At 43.7% G+C, this 14618-nt stretch overlaps 1 protein-coding gene across 6 annotated transcripts in view; it reads left to right on the top strand.

Moving 5' to 3' along the window:
* The window catches only part of CHST8 (carbohydrate sulfotransferase 8), a 517055-nt gene that overhangs the window by 489301 nt on the left and 13136 nt on the right, over nucleotides 1-14618 (top strand). For all 6 annotated transcript variants that reach the window (XM_073605770.1, XM_073605774.1, XM_073605772.1 and 3 more), the window contains exon 3: nucleotides 6745-6782. In XM_073605770.1, the coding sequence (XP_073461871.1) occupies nucleotides 6745-6782 (38 nt within the window). The remainder of the gene's footprint in view (nucleotides 1-6744; nucleotides 6783-14618) is intronic.

Genomic DNA, 14618 nt, shown 5'->3' with positions numbered 1-14618 from the left:
CTCTTTCACACGGAGGATCCGTATGTCCGTTTTTCATCCTTCCGTTTTCGAGTGAAAAACGGACATACATGTATCCCTATGGAGCGTCGGATGTCAGCGGTGACATGTCCGCCGACATCCGACCCGCTCCGATCCGAAAAGTGTAACGGAGGAAAACTCTACTTTTCCATCCGTTTTTTGGATCGGATCGGGTGACGACGGACTCTACGGTCCGTCATCACCCAATCCCTCATAAGGGAGAGCGGCGCTCTGACAGGTCCGTCGCTGCACACTGACCTGTCATTTTCCTGCTCAGCGGGGATCGGCGGAGCGATCCTCGCTGAGCAAGCGCGTGTTCACGGGGCGGATCATCACTGATCCGCCCCGTGTGAAAGAGCCCTTAAGGTTTGACCTCATATTATATGGTATTGGTAAATCTGAAGCCAAAAATCTGCAGAAAATCTAATAGTGTGTATGGGGTCTAAGATGTTTCCCAATCTGATATAAATTTTGCCTTTGAGGTTTGAGTCTAATTGGTGATCTTAGTGATGAGATGCAGGGTTGTAGGTGTAAAGCTTTGCACTATAATTCCTTATGCACAATGGCCACCCAACATAAATTGTGGGTGTATTTCTGTGCCCAAGTGACATATCGCCCTATAGAAATGAATGGCTGTACACAGTTATATGCCAAACTTATGTAGACACGCACATGTATGTAAATGCCTTAGGCCTGGTTCACATCTATGCAGGTTTGCAGCCCGCGTTTTTGGGGGCATGACCGCCCATTCAATTTGAATGGGCTGCTGTGCCTACGTTTCCCGCAGGAAAAAAGGTTTTGCGCCATGCGATATCCTGGCATTTCCCGCACCCACAAATGCACTGCGTTTTTAGATACGTGGGCGTGCCACTCAGAATGAAAGGCAGCTCCACGCATTTTGACTGCGGGTATCGCTGTGATTCGTAGCAGGTCTGAACTAATTGGGAAATCTTCAGCAGGATATAATGGATGGGGCGGGCATTGAGGGTTTTCATGGTTTTAGGTACTGCATAGGTACCCTTAGCTGTTTTCCTTTTGTAGGGGGGAAATAATAGTTTTTTAGTAAATATATATAAAATATAATTGCGGAACTTAGAGCAATAACAAAAATATCCAAAATTCCGTAGTTACTGAAGGCTATGATAATATATATATATATATACACACACACACACACACACACACACACACACACACACACACACACACACACACACACACACACACACACACACACACAGTATCTCACAAAAGTGAGTACACCCCTCACATTTTTGTAAATATTTTCTTCTATCTTTTCATGTGACAACACTGAAGAAATGACACTTTGCTACAATGTAAAGTAGTGAGTGTACAGCTTGTATAACAGTGTAAATTTGCTGTTCCCTCAAAATAACTCAACACACAGCCATTAATGTCTAAACCGCTGGCAACAAAAGTGAGTACACCCCTAAGTGAAAATGTCCAAATTGGGCCCAATTAGCCATTTTCCCTCCCCGGTGTCATGTGACTTTGTTAGTGTTACAAGGTCTCAGGTGTGAATGGGGAGCAGGTGTGTTAAATTTGGTGTTATCGCTCTCACTTCGAAGACTGGGCCGCAGGGCAGTATTCAAACATGATAACGACCTCAAACACACCTCCAAGACGACCACTGCCTTGCTAAAGAAGCTGAGGGTAAAGGTGATGGACTGGCCAAGCAGGACTCTAACATCCACCAGCTCCGTGATGTCGTCATGGAGGAGTGGAAGAGGACTCCACAACCTGTGAAGATCTGGAGAACTCCATGCCCAAGAGGGTTAAGGCAGTGCTGGAAAATAATGGTGGCCACACAAAATATTGACACTTTGGGCCCAATTTGGACATTTTCACTTAGGGGTGTACCCACTTTTGTTGCCAGCGGTTTAGACATTAATGGCTGTGTGTTGAGTTATTTTGAGGGGACAGCAAATTTACACTGTTATACAAGCTGTACACTCACTACTTTACATTGTAGCAAAGTCTCATTTCTTCAGTGTTGCCACATGAAAAGATATAATAATATATTTACAGAAATGTAAGGGGTGTACTCACTTTTGTGAGATACTGGGGTTGATTCACTAAAACTGGAGAGTGCAAAATCTGATGCAGCTGTGCCTGGTAGCCAATCAGCTTCTAACTTCAGCTTGTTCAATAAGCTTTGACACAAATCCTGGAAGCTGATTGGTTTCCATGCAGAGCAAAGCTGCATCCTATTTTGCATTCTCTGGCTTTAGTAAATCCCATCTCTTGTGGAACCTTGTATTACGAGCATAATCCGTTCCAGGAGAATGCTTGTAATCCAAAGCACTCGCATATCAAAGCGAGTTTCCCCACAGAAGTCAATGGAAACTAAGATAATTCGTTCTGCATTGACTTCTGTTGCATGCAATACCGCATGTGGCCAGAGATGGGGGGGGTGCTGGAGAGCCTTGGAAATACTCGGGGACAGCTCAGCTGAACTCGGAAACCCTCAGAAAAGGCTCGGAAACTGAGTATTTCTGAGTGACTCCGAACCGTTCCGAGTGTCACCGGTGCCCCCACACCTCTGGCCAAATGAGGTACTGCACACCACATTCGCTTTAATTCTGCTTATTTTGCGAGACAACACTCAACCGAAAGTGTCAGGATTTAGAAAAAAAAAGTTGCTCGTCTTTCAAAACGCTCGCTAACCATGTTACTCGTTAACCAAGGATACACTGTATATATAAATCCACACTCTGGTGGGTGCACAGGCTTCGTTTTATTATTTCACTGTAAAGATTACACAGTGAATAAGCACTTTCCAGGAGAATGGTGGTATTACTTGGATGGGATAACACATTGACTGACCGGTAACAATGTGAAGTGTCATCAGCCTTGCAGTTACATTTGCTGTGTTTGTTTTTCTTGTGTCCCTAATTTTCGCCTAAATGGAAAATACTATTTTGATACTTTGTTTCCTCTTTGAAAAAAAGTCAAGCTGTATGTCAGTGGTGAGTGCAGCAGGCTTCCCTTCATTGTTCTTTTAGCATTGGGGTCCTTTGGTTTGAATCACAGTCTGGACACTCACACTGCCTGCATGGAATGTGCATGTTTTTTATGTGCCTGCGTGGGTTCCTTCTGGTACTCCGGTTTCCTCCCACACGTCAAAGACATGCTGGTAGCTTAATTGGCACTAATATGTGTACATATGTGAGCTAGGGACCTTAGATTGAAGTCCTCTTTCTTTGTATATGCTTAATTAGGTTATTTGGCAACACCTAACAGGTGATCAGACATAATTCATTTGGTGATTTGTATTACACATTTTTTGTTTTTCACCTTAGATTGTAAGCTCCTTGGGCCCAGGGATTGATGTGAATGTATAATATGTAAAGTGCTGCTTAAATTAACTGAGCGATATAAATACCTGTAATAGCAATATTGGTAATTTCAGTATATCTTCAATTTAAAAGAATCCTGCTCTTGTTATAAGACCAGAGTTCTTCTTTAAATGACCCAGCCAGCTAATTAAAAAAAAAATATATATATATAATATATATATATATATATATATATATATCCATCCTAAAGGAAGCCTCTGTGTAATAGAAGTGGGGTTATACTCATCTCTCCACTTGCTGGCATGTCAGATGCTTATCTCCTTTTCGGCACAACAATGGAAGGGGGTAGGAGACCCGGAACATCCGACACTCCAGAAAGTATCAAATGTTGAAGGTACTCTATAAATTAAAAATATAATCTGCACTCCTCACAGTACTCAACCTTGTAATGATGGACCCTCAAAGTGAATGCCATAGACAGTGCCGCTCCGGAACCGAATGCAAAGATGTGACGTCACCAGCACCCCCAATAGATGCATTTTGTGTGTTTATTGTGAAGATTGAGTCACATAAGGCATAAGAAACTTACATTTTAGTGTCTTGCGGGGTCCCCTTCTCAGTGCATCCTAGTGGTGACTATATCACTATGTTGTCTTGGGAAAGGGACCCTGCAAGGCCTCAAAACAACAGTTTCCTGTGTATGCAGTGGGGCTGATTTACTAAAACTGGAGAGTGCAAAATCTGGTGCAGCTCTGCATGGGAGCCAATCCGCTTCTAACTTCAGCTTTAACCACTTCAATACCGGGCACTCTCACCCCCTTCCTGCCCAGGCCAATTTTTAGCTTTCAGTGCTGTCTCACTTTGAATGACAATTGCGCGGTCATGTAACACTGTACTCAAATTAAATTTTTATCATTTTACACACAAATAGAGCTTAATTTTAGTGGTATTTAATCACAACTTGGGTTTTTATTTTTTTGCTAAACAAACGAAAAAAGATAGGCATCACTGATGGGTATTGAAAGGCAGCCTTGATGGGCACTGACAAGGATCACTGATGGGCACTGACAGGGATCACTGATGGGGACTAAAGGGCAGCACTGATGGGGCTGCACTGATTATCAGTGCAGATGTCCCCACTGAGGAATGCTGCTTATCAGCTCTCCTCGCGCGCTGTCAGCATGAGGAGAGGAATGCCGATAACCGGCATTTCCTATTACGCTCTGATTGGACACAACTATTCACATGGTAAAGAGCCTAGGTCTTAGCTCATCACCGATTATGGTAAAGAGCCTGTGTCGAGAGACACCACGTACCAGCGATCGGTGCACACGAGCAGCCCGTTCTGAAGGTGGTCATATGACGTCCAGTCAGAACGGTAAAACCACCGCCTGGCCATCAATCTGCTATAGGCCGGGCAGGAAGGTGTTAAGCTTTGACAATGAAACCTGGAAGCTGATTGGTTTCTATGCAGAGCTGCACCAGATTTTGCAATCAGCTTCCAGGTTTTATTGTCAAAGATTAACACCTTCCTGCCCGGCCTATAGCAGATTGATGGCCAGGCGGTGGTTTTACCGTTCTGACTGGACGTCATATGACCACCTTCAGAACGGGCTGCTCGTGTGCACCGATCACTGGTACACTGTGTCTCTCTACACACCGCATCACCGATCACGGTAAAGAGCTTATGACCTACAGTATGCTCTTTACCATATGAACAGCTGTGTCCAATCACAGCTGCTCACAGTGTAAATAGGAAATGCTGGTTATCGGCATTCCTCTCCTCATGCTGACAGCGCGTGACGAGAGCCGATAAACAGCATTCCCTAGTGGGGACATCTGCACTGATAATCGGTGCCCTGATAATCAGTCCAGCCCCATCATTTCTGCCCTTTAGTGCCCATCAGTGATCCCTGTCATTTCTGCCTTTCAGTGCCCATCAGTGATGCCTTTCAGTGCCCCTCTGTGATGCCTGTCGGTGTCCCTCTGTGATGCCTGTCGGTGTCCCTCTGTGATGCCTGTCGGTGCCCCTCTGTGATGCCTGTCGGTGCCCCTCTGTGATGCCTGTGGGTGTCCCTCTGTGATGCCTGTCGGTGCCCCTCTGTGATGCCTGTCGGTGCCCCTCTGTGATGCTTGTCGGTGCCCCTCGGTGATGCCTGTCGGTGCCCCTCGGTGATGCCTGTCGGTGCCCCTCGGTGATGCCTGTCGGTGTCCCTCTGTGATGCCTGTCGGTGCCCCTCTGTGATGCCTGTCGGTGCCCCTCTGTGATGCTTGTCGGTGCCCCTCGGTGATGCCTGTCGGTGCCCCTCGGTGATGCCTGTCGGTGCCCCTCGGTGATGCCTGTCGGTGTCCCTCTGTGATGCCTGTCGGTGCCCCTCGGTGATGCCTGTCGGTGCCCCTCGGTGATGCCTGTCGGTGTCCCTCGGTGATGCCTGTCGGTGTCCCTCGGTGATGCCTGTCGGTGCCCCTCGGTGATGCCTGTCGGTGCCCCTCGGTGATGCCTGTCGGTGCCCCTCGGTGATGCCTGTCGGTGCCCCTCGGTGATGCCTGTCGGTGCCCCTCGGTGATGCCTGTCGGTGTCCCTCGGTGATGCCTGTCATTTCTGCCTGTCAGTGCCCATCAGTGATTCCTGTCAGTTCCCATCAGTGATTCCTGTCAGTGCCCATGGGTGATGCCTATCTTTTTTCGTTTGTTTAGCAATAAAATACAAACCCAAGTTGTGATTAAATACCACAAAAATAAAGCTCTATTTGTGCGGAAAAAAAATGATGAAAATTGAATTTGAGTACAGTGTTGCTGAGCAGAGTTCAGATCTTCTTTGCATTCCTTGCATAAGAAGCTGGGTCATATAGAATATTACTCAGGTGTCAAAGATTCAAGCCATATAAACTAGTGCTCTTATTTTCTGACCAGGCTGAAAAGCAATGAATACAATATGTGTAATCAAAACACAGCACATTGCATTTTTTAAAACAGCTACAAGATATTGTCATTCAAAATGTGACAGCACTGAAAGGTGAAAATTGGCCTGGGCAGAAAGGGGGTGAAAGTGCCCAGTACTGAAGTGGTTAAAGCTGAAGTTAGAAGCGGATCGGCTCCCATGCAGAGCTGCACCAGATTTTGCACTCTCCAGTTTTGGTAAATGATCCCCCCCAATCATGAAATGCATCTATTGAGTGATAGTGGCATTGCATCTTATCAAATCCTGAAGAGACTGATGGGGGCTGCGGTGCAGGAATGGAGTGGAGATAGAAGACAGAGACCACCAGAGAGAGTATAATCCCTCTTCTATAACAGGGAACCGTCCTTTACCCTGACAATGTCGCTTTAAATCCTGTATAATCTATAGCCGTTTTTTGTTGTCGCTGTTCACGCTGTAACCAAAATCTATTTGTTTTCCTTACAGGGATGAAATTTGAATTTGCATTACATGCACCAAAAAAGGTAAGGTTTTTTTCCTTTAAATATAACCTGATAGTCACAACGTATACATGCAATGAGTTGTACAAGCAAGATCCAGGATCGTGTGTTATCTCCTTTAATTCCATATGTAATATAAACGTATCAGTCATTCAAGATTATGGTTTTCATGGCAGCTCCCAGCTTCTCTTTAAACTGCCATTCTCAGTTTTAAAAATAATCACAGGTGTATAAAATTCCTGAAAGAATGACTAACCTCTTTAATTTGCAAGTTCATTTTTTTTTTTGTTGGAAATTGTTGAAGTGCTGGGAAAAGGATTGTGGAAGAATCATTGCTCCATCTAGTGGCCAATTTGCTCACTGCAGGTTTTTTTTTTTTTAACTATAGGTTTCACATGAAAAGAGATTTATTAAATGGTATAAAAAGGTAAAGGTTTTGGAAATGGATCATAACCGGAGTCCTGTATAAATATCCATAATGTGCAGAATGTATTTTACACGGCACTCCAAACTCAAAATAATTAGATTGGATAGTAAAACAGAAAACATTATAGTTACTTTTACTTTTATTACCATTGGATAATTAAACAACCTGTAATTGAGATCATTTTAAAACAGATTTTATTTGCAGCATACTTGCTGAAAAAATTTAGATAATTTACGTATTTACAACACACATCCCCTGCCCAAAAACCTTCAGAAAAGAAATCCAATCAACATAAAATTGTCAGTAAGCATAATAAATTATATAATCCTAATCTGCAGATAATAATTGGGGCGTCTTGTCATGGGCTCTGCAACTTGCGCATGTATTTGCAAATGTGTGCAAGATAAACCCCTGTTTTTTAATGTGAACTGTTAGGGCTGGGAATATTTCTTTGTTTTTGTTTGACATATCCCGCCCTTCCATGTGCTCGTTGCTGTTAAGGCCAATTATGGGTTGGGGCAGTTGCCGTTTGTTTATCGTGTTGGTTAATAGGTGGGGGCACACTGGACACCTTTGTTCCCCTTGGGCTATATGCTGGGTGTCCAGTGCGTCCCTGTGCCTTAAAGGAGGGGTGAGCTCCCTCCAGACAAACCTGCCCTCAATCTATCTATTACTATATTGCCAAAAGTACTGGGACACCTGCCCTTACACGCAATGTCAACCCAGTTTTAGCCCATAGGATTCAATATTGGGATGGCCCACCCTTTGCAGCTATAACAGCTTCAACTCTTCTGGGAAGGCCGTCCACAAGGTTTAGGAGTGTGTCTATGGGAATGTTTGACCATTCTTCCAGAAGCGCATTTGTGAGGTCAGGCACTGATTTTGGACGAGAAAGCCTGGCTCGCAGTTGAGGTCAGGACTCTGTGCAGGGCAGTCAAGTTCCTCCACCCCAAACTCGCTCATTCATGTTTTTATGGACCTTGCTTTGTGCACTGGTGCGCAGTCATGTTGGAACAGGAAGGGGCCATCCCTAAACTGTTCCCACAAAGTTGGGAGCATAAAATTGTCCAAAATGTCTTGGTATACTGACACCTTAAGAGTTCCCTTCACTGGAACTAAGAGGCCAAGCCCAACCCCTGAAAAACAACCCCCACACCATAATCCCCCCTCCACCAAACTTTACACTTGGCACAATGCAGTCAGGTAAGTACCGTTCTCCTGGCAACCGCCAAACCCGGACACATCCATCAGATTGCCAGACAGAGAAGCGTGATTCGTCACTCCAGAGAACACGTCTCCATTGCTCCAGAGTCCAGTGGCAGTGTGCTTTATACCACTGTATCCAACACTTTGCATTGCACTTGGTGATGTAAGGCTTGGATGCAGCTACTCTGCCATGGAAGACCATTCCATGAAGCCCTCTACACACTGTTGTTGTGCTAATCTGAAGGCCACACCAAGTTTGGAGGTCTGTAGCTATTGACAGTTGGCAACTTCTGCACACTGTGAGCTTCAGCATGTGATGACTCCGCTCTGTCATTTGGCCTACCACTTTGTGGCTGAGTTGTAGGGTTGCACCGATACCACTTTTTTAGGAACGAGTACAAGTGCCGATACTCGCCGATACCGGTTGAGGTCAGGACTCTGTGCAGGCCAGTCAAGTTCCTCCACCCCAAACTCGCTCATCCATGTCTTTATGGAACTTGCTTTGTACACTGGTCAGCAGGTGAAAACAGAGAGAGAAAAAGCTTAAAAAAGAAAACAAATGCAGCCACCACATCTAATGATTGGTAAGCTGCAATATATTACCCTTTGTTTAATGCTACTTTAAAGCGGTGCTCCACCCAAAAGGGGAAGCTCCACTTGTCTGCCTCCTCCTCCCCTCTGCTGACGCATATGGCACTTTTTGGAGGGGAGCGGGTACCTGGTTTTGATACTGTAGGTACCCATTCCCACTTCCAGCTCAGTTCACCACGGAAGTTCGGCCCCCTCCTCCTTTCTCCAGAGCCGGCACATTCACAAAGTGCAGCACGCTTTGCGCATGTGCAGTAGGAAGCCGGCTGTGAAGCCGCAATACTTCACTGTCAGTTTCCCTTAGTCAAGATGGCAGCGCGAGCAGCTGAAAAATCGGCTCAGGAGCGGACACCGCAGGATTCCTGGACAGGTAATTGCCCTAATATTAAAAGTCAGCAGCTACAGTATTTGTAAATTTTCAGATTCAGAATACTTAATCCCAAAGGGAAATTATTGCAACACTCAACAAAGACAACACAAGATCACAACAATGAACAGAAGACGTAATTAAATTCCCAATAACAGCCATTAGCACCAAATAAAACTAATTAAAACTTCACTCTAATAAACCATCCATACAATTAACATACAACATAAAATAAATAACACAGATTAAAAAAATAACGGAAAATCAAATTACCAAAATGCAAATAATACACCACTTTCTCTATCATTACCCCGAACAATAATTAACATAATACCAACATACTATAAAAACTACATAAAAAATCCTCTGATTGTAAACCATATTGAAATCTTTACCTCCAGCCCTCACAGGGAAGAACCGACTTGATGGCAAAAAATTATTTCCTGTGTGGCATGGTGGTGCGTCTTTTCTGATGGAGCCTAGAGCTCCTCAACCACTTGCCGCAAAATCACGTACCTGTACGCCATTCTGCTTCAGGGGGTTGTACCGGGGCGATGCATGAAGCTGCTGGCATCACTCCAGTACCATTTTTTAGAGCCGGCGGTCGGCTTTCTTGTAATGACACTCGATTCTTATCACAGAAGGGGACAATTCCCCCCCCCCGCCCCCCGGCGCTGCCTGCTGGGTCTTGATCGGGTCTTGCATCCAGTAACCCGAAAGCGACATCACTCCCGGATTACTGGAATCTTAAGATTTAAAGAAAAAAGTCAATATTTCAAACAGCCAAATTTGGCGTTTTGAATGCTTTTAGGTGTAAAGGAGGGATTTGGGGTCTTATAGACCCCCTCCAAATAACTCCCTGACACGTGACTATTGCTGTCACAAGAGATGTCTACATTGCTTGTGACAGCAATAAAAGTGATAGTGTAAAAATAAAAAAAGTAAATAAGAAAAAAAAAATGTAAAGCGCCCCAGCTCCCCGAGCTCGCGCACAGAAATGAACGCGTATGTAAGTTGCGCCCGCAAATGTAAACAGTGTTCAAACCACACATGTGAGGTATCGCCGCGATTGGAGCGAGAAAAGTGGAGTTTTATCACTACCTGCATTTCTATACTTCCCATTATGGCCTTTCCCCAACCTTCCCAATTACATTTTTTGAAAGGCTTTGCCGTGACTCTTGCAGGAGGTAAAGGTTTCATCTGAGACCTCTACAAATCAGCTTCCAATTTCTCCAATGTGCTCCCTTATATGAACAAATGGGAGGCTGATTGAGCTACACAATTTACTTCTGAGGACTGGAATATTATGCTGGATAATTTTCGTAAATGTACTAAATCTCTTGCAATTAGAGAGACAGTAGTATTGACCAGGTGGTATTACACCCCACCTAACCTCCAAGCTATTTTTCCGGGAACCTCCAGTCTCTGTTTTCTTGGTTGTCTACTTATAGGTTCCTTCACACTTACCTTCTGGGAACGCCGGCAACTTTCCTCTGTGTGGAGCAAGATATTCGCTATAGCCTCAGCGATATCCTGCACTCCTTTAACTACTCGCCGACCAGCCTCCGCATTTGTACTTTGGCAGGTTGGCACGGCTGCGCGAATCGCCGTCATTGTACGTCGGCCGCTTTAAAAAGCTATAGGGGGCGCGACGCTGTAGCCGATGTACGTGGCCACCCGCGTTCGCTCCACAGAGAGCCAGAATGGGGGTCCGTTTGTTTACATACACAGATCCCCATTCTGTCGGGGGAGTAGAGAGAGATCTGCTGTTCCTAGTGATCAGGAACAGCGATCGCTCTCCTCCTCCAGTCAGTCCCCTCCCCCCCATAGTTAGAAACACCTCCCAGGGAACACATTTAACCCCTTGATCGCCCCCCTAGTGTTAACCCCTTCCCTGCCAAGGACATTTATACAGTAATTAGTGGCTTTTTGTTTTTTAGCTCTGATTGCTGTATAAATGTCACTGGTCCCAAAAAAAGTGTCAAAAGTGTCTGATTTGTCCGCCGTAATGGCGCAGTCCTGCTAAAAATTGCACATCACCGCCATTACTAGTAAAAAAAAAAACGTAAATATTTCCCCTATTTTGTAGAAGCTATAATTGGCGCAAACCAGTCAATATACGCTTATTGCGTTTTGTTTTTTTTGTTTTTTACCGAGAATATGTAGAAGAATATAAATTGGCCTAAACTGAGAAAGAAATTATTTTTTTTACATTTTGGGGGGGATATTTAATATAGCAAAAAGTAAAAAATATATATATTTTTTTTTTCAAAATTGTTGGCCTTTTTGTTGTTTATAGAGCAAAAAATAAAAACGGCAGAGGTGATCAAATACCACCAAAAGAAAGCTCTATTTGTGGGGAAAAAAAGGCTGTCAATTTTGTTTATGTACACCGTTGCATGGCCGCGTAATTGTCAGTTAAAGCAACACAGTGATGTATCGCAAAGAATGGCCTGGTCAGGAAGTGGATAAACCCTTCCGGTCTGTACGTGGTTAAATCTCACAATGCCAATGTGCCTGATTGGTGCCCAAATTTGGGGGGGAGGGGGTCTTACGTAAAGAAGAGAGGTTAATTCACACCATTTGTGTGTCAACTATATGGGCCATTGCTCTACAGCTCTACACTGGAAGTTCCCAACAGTTCCTTTATCCACAATATTAGATAGGGTTAATGGAAAAGAACCTTACAGGATAAGATGCACCTATTTACATATAAGTGGGATGCATGGAAGACCCATAGACATATCCTGATACCTTGACTGATACAGTACTTGCTTGTACTACCATGAGCTGCAGGATCGGTACCATTGGGTGTATGGTTACCTTTCAATGTACCTATATCTGTAAACTTATCGATTCATATGCTCTGGAGATTCTCTTCTAGATTGTTGTTTGTAGTATAATTTAAATCTGTTTTTGTGACATATATCCTTTTCTGTATATTGTCATGATATTATGTATTTTATACACTTTAATAAATCGTTTGTAAACAAAAAAAAAAAAAAAGTGTTAAAACATCGCCTACGGAGATTTTTAAGTACCGTAGTTTGTCACCATTCCACTAGTGTGCGTAATTTTAAAGCATGACATGTTAGGTATCTAGTTACTCGGCATAACATAATTTTTCACATTATACAAAAAATGTGGACTAACTTTACTGTTTTTTTTTTTTTTTTTAATTCCCCCCCCCCCCCCCCCAAAAAAAAATGTGTTTGAATGACCGCTGTGCAAATACCATGTGACATAAAATATTGCAATGACCGCCATTTTATTCTCTAGGTTCTCTGCTAAAAGGAACATATTCTCTCTCTCTCATCTATATATATATATATATATATATATATATATATATATATATATATATATATATATACACAGAGAGAGAGAGAGAGATAGAGAGAGAGAGATATTTATTGATATCTATATATAGATAGATAGATATATAGATAGATATCTATCTATAGATATCTATATCTATCTATCTATAGATATCTATCTATCTATCTATAGATATCTATAGATCTATCTATAGATATCTATAGATCTATCTATAGATATCTATATCTATCTATAGATATCTCTCTCTCTCTCTCTCTCTCTCTCTATATATATAATGTTTAGCGGTTCTAAGTAATTTTTTAGAAAATAATGCTGATTCTACATTAACTTACTGTAACAAGTGCCAGAAAAAGGCTTAGTCTTTAAGTGGTTAAATACACTTTAAATACTGCTAAATTTGTTTTAAAATGAAGAAAATATAACAGCTATCTAGGGAAACAAAGGGAGGTAACTGCTGACAGCACACGTCTTCCATTCAGTGCCTCACTTGTGCAGGGCCGCCGGGATTAGCAGTGGAAGCACGATGAATAATCCAAACATTGCCCATGATATAGATTGTCCTGTACGCTGACCATGCCCTGTCTGCACTGCTCGGTTGACCTGTTCTATTGGTTGCTGGCACGGTTCTTCGCAGGGAACCCTGTAGCGCACACCCATCGCCTCTCCTTACAGCCAATCCATTCTGTTTTGCATGTTGCGAGTCCTGTCTGGCTGTGATTAGTCCATGTTATTGTTCTTAAGAGCCAGCTTGAGATTTGCTGGCGTTGGATTGTCTGGCCGTAGGAGCACAGATGCCAACACAACGGCTTCATTTGCATGATAACAGATTTCATAGACATCAGCTTGGTCTGTGCCCAGCTGGAGTGCTGCCATCTTTTGTCACAACAAATGTCAATTCCTCCACTCCACTCCGTTCTGGACTGTGCGCCAGACAAGGCAAAGGGTGGACAATTGGGCCTCTTGCAGCGATTATCAAACATGCTGGTCCACCAGCTGGGCTGAGCTGGATAGGCCGCTGTTTTCTCTTTCTCGAGGGGTTTCTGAAGGGAACAGAGTTCCTTAAAGAGGTATTAAGCCCAAAACCAAAAATGTCATATATTGCAACTTACCAATCATTAGATGTGGTGGCTGCATTCATTTTCTTTATTTTTTTCAGGCGCCCCCCCTCTGTTTTCACCTGATGATCTGACTAGTTCTGTATTAGAATGCCCACACTCTGGATAAGGCTGGGTTCACACTTATGCAATGCCAGACATCGCATGCGATTCACACCACATTGCACTTACAGTTTGTATAGCAGAAATGGCATCGCATTCGCATCAAAATGATACAGGACCCTTTTTTTTTTGGTCCGCACTGGAATCGGATTGCATGGGTGTTCAGACCCATGCGATCCGATTTCACGGTTCGCACTGCGTTCTGCGAACCGATTTGGGGGTGTCGTTAAAGTGTTACTAAACCCCGGACCCTGCATTCACTATATCTGGTCTCCCACAGTACACAGAACATGGAAATGCTATTATAATAGTAAATAGAAACTGCTAAATACCTTTTCTCATCAGCAGAATATAGCAGTCTTGTGGCTTTTATCAGTTCTTGGTGAAGCTTGTATAAAGAGTTTTCATACTACACTGAGCTGTTCTATGAGGCTGCAGGACCCCCGACCCTCTGTCTGGACAGTGCTGATTAGCCCTGTGCTGATCACATGCACCCCCCCCCCAAGAAAAAAAAAAAACTCTCTAGCAATACACACCAAACTGAGCATGTGCAGCCTGACTCCAAAGGCTCTGTCTTACTCAGACTTGAGTGGGAGGATCAGAGAAGACAGGATCAAACAGCCTTTTTACACAATGCAGAGGATTAACCCCTTAGGTACCACAGTGAGTATAACAAGTATGCTTTACTGCATATACAGACTGATTTCACGGTTGTG

This window comes from Aquarana catesbeiana, linkage group LG11 (genome assembly GCF_042186555.1).
Source record: "Aquarana catesbeiana isolate 2022-GZ linkage group LG11, ASM4218655v1, whole genome shotgun sequence".
In the NCBI taxonomy this organism is placed as follows: domain Eukaryota; kingdom Metazoa; phylum Chordata; class Amphibia; order Anura; family Ranidae; genus Aquarana; species Aquarana catesbeiana.
The sequence above is the reverse complement of the archived record's forward strand: the minus strand, read 5'-3'. Positions and strand labels throughout refer to the sequence as shown.